This window comes from Verticillium nonalfalfae, assembly GCF_003724135.2.
Source record: "Verticillium nonalfalfae strain VnAa140/NRRL 66861 chromosome Unknown scaffold_17, whole genome shotgun sequence".
NCBI lineage: Eukaryota > Fungi > Ascomycota > Sordariomycetes > Glomerellales > Plectosphaerellaceae > Verticillium > Verticillium nonalfalfae.
The window spans coordinates 152,885-164,669 of record NW_021167242.1 but is presented as its reverse complement, the minus strand read 5'-3'; the positions used below and the strand labels follow the sequence as shown (position 1 = coordinate 164,669).

At 53.9% G+C, this 11,785-nt stretch overlaps 2 protein-coding genes across 2 annotated transcripts; both read left to right on the top strand.

The window, feature by feature from the left end:
- Window positions 1-1,502: 1,502 nt before the first annotated feature.
- On the top strand, window positions 1,503-5,239 carry D7B24_002730 (uncharacterized protein; the record flags this gene model as incomplete). The annotated part of the gene is made up of 3 exons (XM_028636931.1): window positions 1,503-1,642; window positions 1,711-2,412; window positions 2,470-5,239. 3 exons carry the CDS (start codon window positions 1,503-1,505, stop codon window positions 5,237-5,239), a joined length of 3,612 nt encoding a protein of 1,203 aa, XP_028497510.1.
- A 1,135-nt stretch (window positions 5,240-6,374) lies between these two features.
- D7B24_002729 (uncharacterized protein) lies at window positions 6,375-7,848 on the top strand (the record flags this gene model as incomplete). The annotated part of the gene is made up of 5 exons (XM_028636930.1): window positions 6,375-6,616; window positions 6,667-7,000; window positions 7,054-7,137; window positions 7,197-7,231; window positions 7,284-7,848. The coding sequence occupies 5 exons, from the start codon at window positions 6,375-6,377 to the stop codon at window positions 7,846-7,848; spliced, it is 1,260 nt and encodes a 419-aa protein (XP_028497509.1).
- Between the last annotated feature and the right edge of the window lie 3,937 nt (window positions 7,849-11,785).

Genomic DNA, 11,785 nt, shown 5'->3' with positions numbered 1-11,785 from the left:
TCTCGCCTCTACGAAGCTCGACCAGCCATCAAGCAGTCTAAAATCGTAGTTCTCACTTACAACTAAGCCAAATCAGGAAGATCACGTTTGATTCAAGCGTGTGCTTTTGAAGTGCAATCCGGAATGAAGTCTGTCTGAAGAGGCATGCGCCACAACTGCCCAGTGCACAGAGGTCGACAGGCGCTGCGTCCCACCTGCCGGCCGACTGTTTTGTTTCGAGGCTCTTACTATCATTTCGGCCATCTCTTCGGCGCGCGGCCAGGTCAATACATGGACAGTTAGCTCATCATGCGAAAAGCGTGACTGATAAGACAACTGAGGGAGGAAACGGGGCTCGACGTGTGCCGCTTCTCCTATCTTCAGAGCGCGGAACATGCAGGAGGACCAAAGGCAAGGCTCGAAATAAGCTGCAGGCAAACGTCATCAAGGCGAACTACATCCACGGTTGGCTTGTGACAGGCCACATCCTGGCGCTAGGCTGCATAGCATCAACTCGAGACCAGACCGTTGGAGAGTCTGTCGCACGTTCGAGGAATCTGTGTTGTGATCGGATTGTATCGATAACAGGCTTTTGTGAAGAAGAGATAGGAACAGCATGACCACAACTAAAGATGGTGCAGACCGAGTCAATCGAGCGATGCAACCATCTGAATACTTGAGCGGTACATGGATTGATGTCACAAGGAACAAGCTCCCCGGAGATGACGTCGGTCTGAACCACGATGAACGAGTGGCTGAGTGGTCACTGGTCAGCCACCTGGGTGGTGGTGAGATCCACTTTGATCCCTCGCCTAGCGCATCCCCAAACTTGGCCTGGCAAGCCTCGTTACAGCTCGGGCGTTTTGGACAGGAGTGGGGTCCGTGAAGGGACTGGCCTTGGGAAGCCATGGGTGAGCACGCTACCTCAGCGTGCAGGAAGAAGCTCCCTGACCACATGCTTTTCATGCTTGTGCCTTGAATTCTCGGCCGTTGTCTTCTTTGTGCTGCCGACCGGGCTTGATCACGCAACCTCACCCTATCCAAATCATCTTCGCATTTCGAAACCCGTTCATCAACCGTTCGGAGATTCTGCCAACGTTGGACGCTTTCCATTTCGAAACATCAGGCGAACCCAGCAGTCGTCGCATCGTCCATCCGACGTTGCATCTCGGCACAGAACAGGGTAAGGAAGCTCCCCGTGACCCACTTCTGTCGTTCCAGCCTCGCATGCATGCGAGTGTTGCTGGTCTGGCCCATGCAGAGAGGGATCACCCATCCTTCTGCACTCGCGACAGTGAAAAAAAGCTGTCTTCCGAATACTCCATCCTGCGCAGCCAGGAAGTCCTTTTGGTCCAAATTTCAACTGACAAAGTTCCACAGCTACGCGGAAATCAGATTGGAGTGACCGCCTCTACTTTGACGTTCAGTATCGTCGCCGACCGAGAGAGCGATAACGACAAGAATCCACCACACGACGTGATTCCCTCCTGCAGGCGAAGCTTTCGCTTCACCGCACCTCCGCCATGGAGGTTTCCAGCAGCCACACCAACGGCTATTCGAAAACACCAAACGGGAAGATGAACGGCCATTCTGTTGGTGTCAAGAAGAACGCGCCGCGTCAGGGCCCCAGCCTGGTCGGTCGCTTGTTCAGCATCTTTGCCAGGTATGTTGAAGAAAATGACGTATCTCCGTGACTGGGCTTCGACACTTTCTGACTGAACCCATCATCAGGATCGCAACCTGGTGGACTATCATCACAGTTCTTTTCCGATGCCCTTCAACGTTAGAAGACTGCAACGAGTCATCGCCTCTCGCGTGCCGCACCTACTTCCAAGCGAAGAATGTCTTGGCACCTCACGTCGAGCCTTACTACGAGACGTACGCTGCGCCCTACGTGGAGCTGGCCCAGCCATACTACAACATCGCCAACGAGCGCGTCCTGACACCAGTCAAGGGCTATGCCACCAAGTACGGTGCGCCTACTCTACGCCAGGCCCAAGCATACGGCCAAGCTCAATGGTCCCAGAACGTTTCCCCCCAACTTGCTGTTTATCAGAAGGCCGCCACTGATAAGTATGGCGAGACGGTGGCTCCTCACGTCGCCAAGCTGTCCGAAGCAGCAACTCCATACTATGATATTGCTCGAACCAGCGCTCTCCAGACCTATCATGAATTTTTGCTTCCTTCATACATCCTTGCGCAACCCTACGCCGTCCAGGGTTACGACGCAGCCTCTCAATTCACCACCGACACAATAATTCCTTCTGCGAACTGGGCATGGAACAAGACATTCGTCTTCCTTGATACGACTGTCTGGCCTCAAGTACGTGTTTTGTACGTCAAAAACGTCGAGCCGCAGCTTGCAAGAATTGGACAGCGTCTCGGGCGTTACAAGGACAAGTCAAAGGCCGCTGTTGAAAGTGTGCAGGAAGGGTAAGCCAGCTCTGTATTCGCCCACTCTCCATGTCCCCCAGCTAAAGACATGAGTAGGATCAGTTCCGAAGCCTCCTCTTTCGTCAAGCCTGCGTCCTCTGCGGTATCATCGGCCACGTCCAGCGTTTCGTCGAGCATTGCATCCACATCCAAGGTCGAGAGCGCCACCCATATTCCGGACACTGTCAAGGTAGCCAAGCATGACGCCAGCGAGCAAGTTGTTGCGCCGCCCGCCGACGCCAACGAGTCTGATCTCCGCAAGACAACCCGTGAAACCGTTGCGGAGGACCTCGAAAACTGGCAGACCAAGTTCGCCAAGGCGGCTGACGAGGGTGCCAGCGAAATCGAAGACCGTATCGAGGAGATATCGCAGCGCATGGTCAAGGAGAACGTCGACGACATCGGCACTAGCCTTCTGAAGGGTCTCCAGGCCACGTCCAAGGCTGAGGTTGAGGCTCTGCAGAACGACATTATGGTCATTGTGAAGAACGCGGGCGGTGACCGTGAGGCCGGTGAGCAGGATCTGAACGCTGCCGTTCGACGTGCTGGTCTAGCCGTCAAGGAGAAGGCCCAAGAGATCCGTGCTTGGAAGGAGAGCTTCGAGCTCGACATGGAGGCGGCCATCACCGACGCCGCTGAATCTCACTTCAAGATCCTGGACAGCATCCGCGATTTGGCCCTGCAGCGCATTGGCATGAAGTGGGCTTGGATGGATGGTGTGACCTACAAGGACTGGGCCAAGTTCCACGAACTCAAGGACCGTTTTGACGAGTGGACCAACGACCTCAAGAAGCTTATCATTACCCATCCGGCACTTGAGGATGCTCGCGAAGCTTCTGGCAAGATCGAGGACTCCGGTATGGCAGCTGCGCAATCAGCGGCACAGGAACTTGTCAGGCTCAAGCAGGTCGGCCTCTGGAAGATTGTCGCTGGTGATTCGTCCGCCAACTTTGATAGCGATGCCATGCGTTCCGCTTCTGAGGCTGCTGAAGAGGCTAAGGCCAAGGTCGCTGCCTTTGCTGCCGCGCAAGCTGCCGCTGCTTCTCGTGCTGCAGAGGAGTCTCGAGCTGCGGAGGCCGAGGCTGAGGCATCTCGCGCTGCAGAGGAGTCCAAGGCTGCTCAAGCCATCGCCGATGCCAGCTCCGCCCCCGTGGCCGATCCTCGCGAAGACGCTGCTCACGTTATCGAGGACGAGTCCACCGCCACTGACCTTCCTGTTGAAGGTTCGTCCGCAGCCCAGGATGACCCGCTTGAAGCTGCTGCCAGTGTCCTCGAGGATGAGTCGCCCGCCGACAATCTGCTTGAGGAACAATCTATTCCCTCACAGGTCAGCAGTGCGACCGATGCGGCCTCCAGCGTTGTTGAGAGCGTGGTCTCCCAAGCTTCTGAAGCGGCCAGCAGCGTTATCAGCGATGGCTCTACCATCATTGCAGGTAGCGCCTCTCCCCACGACGATCTGGCTTCAACAGTAATTGAGGGGGATGATCAAACCTTCGTCGTCAATAACACGGGCTCATCGCCTGCCGAAGACGACGCCCAGGAGCCTGTGGCTCCCGAGGAAAAGGCCGAGGAGCATCTTGAGGAGCAGCTTGAGGAAGAAATTATCCCCGAATCTGTGGAGGACCGACCCGTCTCAGCCGAGACAGAGACAGTCAAACCTGTTTTCCTTGGTGTTGCCGCTCAGTCGGTCGCTAATCGTAAAGGACCTATCCTCGACGATGACGAGAGCACAGTTGAGACGCTTTCCGGAAAGGCACAGGAGGCCTACTCCCACGCTGTTGCTCAAGCATCTGAGAAGTATTCTCTCGCCATGTCAGCTGTGTCTGCCCAGCTCTACGGCACTCCGGAGCCGGAGCCCGTGCAAGAGAAGATGTTCGCCTCCGTCTCCGGTGCCTACGCCGGAGCTATGGACGCAGCCAACTCCCGTCTCAGCGAAGCTCTGGAAGCAGCGTCGAGGCGTGTCTACGGCACCCCCACTGCTGCCGCCTCTCCCTCATACGATTGGGCCTCGGTCGAGTCATTGGCGTCTCAACGCTTGCAGGAGGGCCGTGCCTGGGCTGAGGAACAGTACGAGTCTGCCAAGATTGCCCTGGGCCTCGCCACGGCCACACCGACTGCCTCAACCGAAAAGCTCCTGGACCAGGCTAAATACAACTATTACGCTGGCCTGGGTGCTGCTCACGCCCGCTACTCGGAGTTCCTCTCTGCGGCGTCCGCTGCCATGAGCTCTCTCACCGCCACGGCCACCCCCACCAATCTAGCCGGTACCGCGTCGTCTGTTGCTTCTGTTGCTACCGCTTCTGCCAATGCGGTTGCATCCGGTGCTCAAGAGGACGGCCTGTCCGTCGCGTCTTACGTCAGCGAAGGGTTCGAGGCCGCTGTCTCGATCGTCGGAGACACTGTCAATGCGGCAGCCCAGGAAGTCCTCGATGCTGCCGAAGCCGTTGAGCGAGGTGTCGTCGACACTTGGGAGAATGTCGTCAATCATCTGAGCGTTCAGGTGTATGGCGCGCCTACTCCCACGGCTTGGTACGGCAACGCGTACTCCGACGTTGAGAAGTACGCCGCACAAGCCTCAGAGCAAGCTGCCAAGCAATACGAGGTCGTCCAGAACATTGTGCAGGAGCTCATCAAGGGCAAAGAGCCATCGTACTCTGAAAGCATTCTTGCGCGTCTCCAAGCTGCCTACGCTACGGGCGCCGCATCTGCCGCCTCTTACTTGAACGAGGCCACCGCTGCCGCTGGCGACTCGGTCAATGCAGCTAAGGAGAAGGTCAATGCCGCTGCCGACGCCGTGAAAGACGGCGTCCGACGTGACGAGCTGTGAGCCATTGACCTCGGATATCAGCAGCAGCAAACCCGTTGACTCCATGTGAGCGACAACACAATTGCTAGCCAGAATTGGGACCATACACGCGAAACCCCAATTTCAGGGATGTGTTTGTGTATACAGTACACACGTGGCCTCTACTCTCAATTCGGGCTGTGACAGGGAGACAAGACACGCTCACGCAACGTTCCGAACGTGGTCGGAGCTCTCCACTAGGTGGACGAGATCCGTGATGGGGAAGGGAAAAGATGGTGATTCGCGGGGCTGGCGTTTCTTTGCCTTTCTGTAAGCGACGCAACAAGTTAAAGTTGTCATATTTTGACGTTAGTTTGGCGGAGCTGTGTTCCTTAGAGTGTCCTTTATCATGTCTTTTATGAGTGTATACCTTATCATGAGATCCGCTGGATGGGAACAGCCAGGCAGTAATGAATGACGGATTACTTATTAAAAACGGCGATGGGAGCCACGAACAGCGATCTCGACGTGCTACTTTGTCCTTCGAAGAGGAAGCCTCACATGACACCCACATTACCCTTGGTCGCTGAAAGTTCACACCAGATCGTGTCTAGACTTGGGGACCTCTTCTCGTCTCCGCTACTGTTACTGTCATGTGAGCGAAATCCGTCTCACGACACAGTCACTGATTGCATTTGAAACCTTTTTAACATGGAAGCGAAGTGCCAATAGATCGGAGATAAATAAAGCCAGTCTTATTCCGAGCCAGCCCTGCACTCGTGAACCGACTCGGCCTAGACGCGTCTGCTCCTTTCGATAAGCTCAGCGGTGCGAAAACCCACTCGTCCAGCCCTTTCATCTCCCGCCCCTTTCGACACCCCGGCCAAGTTTCCATTTAGAGCATGACATCGGACCCAATCGCCCCGAGAGGCTGGAAGCTATGGCCCTGGCACGAGCGCTTAGGTTTCAAAACTCATGAGTTTATTTCTCCGCACTTTGACTTGCATGGTCAAGAATCAATGTTCCGGCTTAAATGCCCTATTGTGCATGCCGGGAGTTCTCGATGTAGTAATCTGATCATGGGCCCTGCCCGGTGCTAGTACTCCTGTCAACTGCCAAGACGTTGGGTCGAAGCTGTTAATAAAGCGACTGAGGAGACAGCTGCTCATGTCTCGTCATGTTCGAGCTTCGTTCCCAACCCATTCGCTCTCTTTTTATTCATTTCTTGGCATCCGTCTTTGCACTTTCTTCCCGTTTCATCGCATCCAAGTTCCCAAATATGCACTTCACCACAATTGCGCTCCTCGTTGGAGCGCCAACATTGTCCTTTGCTCAGGTCGTTGGCAAGGCCTACGGCTTCGCTGCAGGCGTCACTGGTGGCGGGTCCGCCACGCCTGCTGTCCCCAAGGACATTGCCCAGTAAGAACCATTGTTGCGCAGGGCGTGTACCAAGACTGACATCCATCCAGGCTCAAATCATGGCTCGGGGATGATACTCCCCGCGTGATTCGCATTGACAAGACCTTCAACTTCATCGGCTCCGAGGGAAGCGTCACCGAGATGGGCTGCCGCAACAAGAACGTCTGCACGTTCCTCAACGGTGGCCAGGACTGGATCAAGCCTGACTGCGACAGCGAGCAGACCCCTGTTCAGGTCACGTACGACAGGGCTGGCACGGTGGGCATCATCGTCGGCAGCAACAAGTCGATTGTCGGTGTTGGGAACAAGGGCGTCCTGCACGGCAAGGGTCTGCGTCTGAAGAAGGGAGCCTCGAATGTCATCATCCAGAACCTCCACATTGATGTAGGATTTCTTGCCGGTCTCCTGAAAGTGTCGATTACTGACTGTAAGATCAGAACCTGAACCCCCAGCACATTTGGGGTGGCGATGGCATCAGCCTTGAGGGTCAGAACAATGGCGTCTGGATCGACCACAACAAGGTGTGTAATTGTCATGATTCTGAGGAATGTGGGCATTTTGTTGACAAAAGATTTTACAGTTCACGCGCGTTGGTCGCCAGATGTTCGTTTCGCAGTCAGTTCACCTTATATTCCTATACCGTAATCGTTTACTGACGTTACCCCAGCTTCGACGCCAACACGGCCACTCTTTCGAACAACGAGTTCGACGGCAAGACCAGCTACTCCCGTACCTGCAACAACAAGCACTACTGGACCATCATGATGGTCGGCAAGCTCGACAAGATAACCTTCGACAAGAACTACCTCCACGACGTCTCGGGTCGCGCCCCCAAGATTGGCTCCGAGTCCGGTACCCAGATCATCCAGGCAGTCAACAACTATTACAACTACAACACCGGTCACGCCTTTGACATCTCGTTTGCTGGCGCCCGCGTCCTCATCGAGGGCAACCGCCTCGAGAATCAGCCGCAGCCCATGACCCCAGCCAGCAGCACCGGCAAAGTCTACAACGTTCCCGACGACGCGTCGCGCACCAACTGTGCATCCTACCTCGGCCGCAACTGCGAGGCTAACGCCATCACCGCCTCGGGCGCTATCACGGCGCGCAAGGACAACAGTGTGCTGACCGAGCTTGGTAAGTACAAGGCCAACCTCGTGCAGCCTCTGCGCTACGGTGACGTCAAGGGTCACGTCCTTGCCAACTACGGTGTTGGTCGCATTGGCAACTAGGGGTAGCGTAAAAGCGTGACTGCAATTCTCTTGGAGCGCCATTCGCAGAAGCAAGGAGTCAGATTTCTGAGTACATATTTGTAGTCAAGCACATACTTTGACAGTCCATTCCATTCATAACACTTCATATACATAACGAATTCTCATCCGAGAGTCTGTCACTTCGTCGCACGACTGGCGTGCCACTTGCGAGTTCCGCGAATGTGTCATGATCTTTCTCGTGGACTTTGAGACACCGCAAGCAGTCGTCGATGCTCTAGATAATTCAACCTACGCTCGTACGTTGAACTGTAGCAGAGGAGGCACCATTATCTATGGCATCGACCTTGGCCTACGAGATTCTTCAAGGCAGTCAACTAATATTTCCCTCAAGTTTGAACGGCAACCGTCGCCTCAAATCTACCGTGTGGTTTTCTGCTGTGATCGGTGACTTTGTTAGAGCATCATCTGCTTGAGGTTGAGGCAGTGGGTTGCTACAAGGCTTATCTGCTACGTCGGCCACCTGTGTCCAGCTTCATGACCGCTGCTTCCGTCTGACCACTCCTACCCACGCGGTGATCGTTAAACCAATACCTATGCGTCACCTCGAATCCAGAACTCTTATACACCGCTCTAGCAGCTTTGTTATCATAATCAACAAGGAGAATGACCCTCACACCCTCGCCCTCCCCCATACTAATCGCAAGCTGCACTGCACTCTTGACGATGCCCTTGGCCAATCCTCTACCCCTACCTTCAGGCACGACATACATAGCGTTCAAAGCGAACTGCCATTTTATTCCAGTGGCCTCTTCAGGAGGGCCAAAACTTGCCATTCCGGGCGCAATATTCATTGCCTTCCCATACATCTCCTCGGCTTTAGCTGGGTCCAGCGGCCCCACAAGCGTCAGCGATGCGAGCCAAGGTTGCTCCAATATCAACTCGAGCTTTCCTTCCGATGGCGGACTATCCAGGTCCGGAGTTCTCACAACAGCAACCAAATTGGTTGCCAGCGGGTTCGTTACTCTAGACACCCATGTCTCGTGGGGGAATGACTCCTCTCTTGCAAGTGTCGATCCGAAGCTGCCGGGAGAGTGAGCCATCGAGAAAAGCCGAAAGTCCTTGTATTTTTTGACCAGTCGATCATATTGTTCCTCGGAGGGGAGAGAGCGTGGAAGGGTGATGTATTCCATTGCGGGGTAAATACAGGGTGCGTGAATGGTCGTTTTCAGAGATCCTAGGAGTCTGTTGGCGACGCTATATTAACGAAAGTCATGAGAGGCAGATGAGATGTATGATCAAACTACTCACAGTTGCAGAACTTTGTGCCAAGCCAGTAGTGTTGTTGAGGTGTGACTCAATTGGGGATATCTACGTATACGACAGCTGTGGTTGACCCCGCGACTTCAGTTCGCTCAGATGAGCGAATCAGCGTGCTTCTCACGCTTGATCCTTCTGGAATTCCGCCAATCTCATCTTCGTGGCCATGGGAAATCACGCCGCTGAGCTGAATATTGTACTCAAACGAATGCCGACAGTGATCAAATTTGATTAATTGTTTTATCGAAGGGGCAACTGAACCCATGCCTTTTCACCTGGTGAAACTGTTAACCCACTTGAGCCAACATTTTAAAGAGACCGGGCTGTCTCATCGAGATTCGTCTACTCACCCCGCTAAGGTGCGCAACTTGTGTTCTCCAGGCGATGGCTGAGTGATTTTATTTCGATTTGATGCTGTACTTCAATATTGAAGCTTTGCCTGGATCCATGGCGTCGAGAGTTCGCCTATTTGTGTCAGCCACGAGCTACACCGTCTTGGAGTTTTCTCAGGTATTGGCATTGCGCAGAAGGAGGCAGTTATGGCCATTGACGATTGCATCGAAGGAGTGTTGCAATTATCGACACGTACTTACCTACCATCAGGTTGAGTCACCAGTAGATACATGTCATAATCTTGAGCACCGATTCTAAGATTTGGCAAAGTCTAGACCAGACTTACTATACTTTTGGTAGATATATCCAAACCTCACGTGACCCTTTCATAGTCACTCCACCGCTCTGTGCGGCATCCGAATCTTTGTTTCCGTAGGATATTCCTTTCAAATCTATCTTGATATAGATAATAAAGTATCTCTGAGGCAAACCCATGGATGCTGAAAACCTCTATAGCGCAACTGACTACGAGTGGCATTTTGTTTCACGGACACACCGAGGCGGCCCCGCCAGGCAGTTAACGCGGAACTGTAGCAAGTGGTAGCTTCAAGCACCCTAGCCAAATTTTATTTCTCGTTAAGCAATCCATTATGTTTAGATCTTAGGCTGCTATGGGTTTGGATGGCTTCGCTTATTCCTGCCACATCACCTCGGGCTCGATGCGTCCCACGAGATCACGAGTCCCTGGCATACTGCTCGAAGCGATCGTTGTCAAGAGGTTGTTTCAGAAGATAAATGGAAGAATTTCTCACAGTTATTTTATTCACTTCTGCCTTGCATCCATCAGAACTCAGCGGCGCGGCGTGGTCCGGCCATTGGCATGCCTAGCTTGACCAGCCGGAGCGTCATTTGACACACGCTTTTGACGAGACGCAGGCAGCAACTTATAAAATTCCTGTGCTCCCGTAGTATCCGACGTGGCACTTGCAGCAGCCTTGGCTGCAGTCGTCGCCCACAATTTAAGGCCAGCTAGGCTACCACTTGCGAGGCAAGAGCTTCGTCTCCTGCACGTTGAGAGCACGATCGCGATGGGGCCGAAAGTAGGCCAATGCGAGAGACCCTTGTCACAGTCAGAGTGTGACAACACACCCATTTTGATGCTTATTATGGTCAAAATCAATGCATCGTAGCGGGAATCCGAGATTTCCAATGCCATGTAAGCATGTATTTGCTTATCACGGCATCATTCAGATGTCATAGCCCAGGTTCCTAATGTTGTGACTGTCAGCTAGGGGCACATTCACCAATTACCACCAGCCGAATGGCCAAATATGTGTGCTGTTTTGCTCAATCCTCCTTGTCGGATTGCAGTGAACACGATTCGGCCAGCCGAGTGGAGATTTGCGCTGGATTTCCAGTACGACGCCAGCAAACGCCGCCGAAGCACATGGATGGCTGTATGGTGCTTCGGATGGCTGTATGGCCTGTAAGCTTCGAGCAATCTCGGTTTCCTAGCGCCCATAATCAAGCTCTTGACATCCTTCACCATGTCGGATTTTGTGGACTGTTCCGGCCGAGTGGAGATTCAGGCAGCCATTTAGGGGAAATCTCGACATGTGGCTGATGCCATGAAGCCCGCGGAACAGCTGCCAGGAATGAAGGAGCTCCCTGAGCTTGCAAAAGTTGACTGAGGAGTACGTATGCCCAAATGAATAAACGATGTCCAACTTCCATGGACCTCTCTGGCCTTTGCCTTGCGGGCAGGACCAGAGGCAATATCAAAGTTCTTCATCGTGGAGGTGGTGGCCCAAGGCCGTGTGGTGTGTTGGGCCCCGAGCTAAGCGATCGAAAGCTTCTCCATCAGACCTCTGAAGCAAACTGGATGGTAGGCAGCAGCATCGGGAACGTGGAACCCGTCTCTGGCCGATGCACTGTGCCCTCCTCACTGGCGATGCGCCATATGGAGAGCCGGAGTCAGGGTCAGTCTGATGCGTTTATTTTCAGGCCTGCGTGCAGCGTCCATATGTTTCAGTGTTCAATGACTTGTGCTTTCTTTATCAAAGCATCCGGTCAACCGCCATTGATCGTGTCCTTACCTTGAACCCCTGACTCCCTACGCTTACCCGGTGCCTAGGGCATTGTCGCAAGGGATGACCAAGTAGACCCAGTATGGGCGCACGTGACTGAACCTTCGGTCTCGCTCTCAGCACGAGCCTTGCACGAGCCTCCCACGTAAGCTCTGCTGCATTAGTAGTGCACCTCAGCAAGCTTTGTGCTCCACCAGCCCCGGCCCCACTCCTGCAGG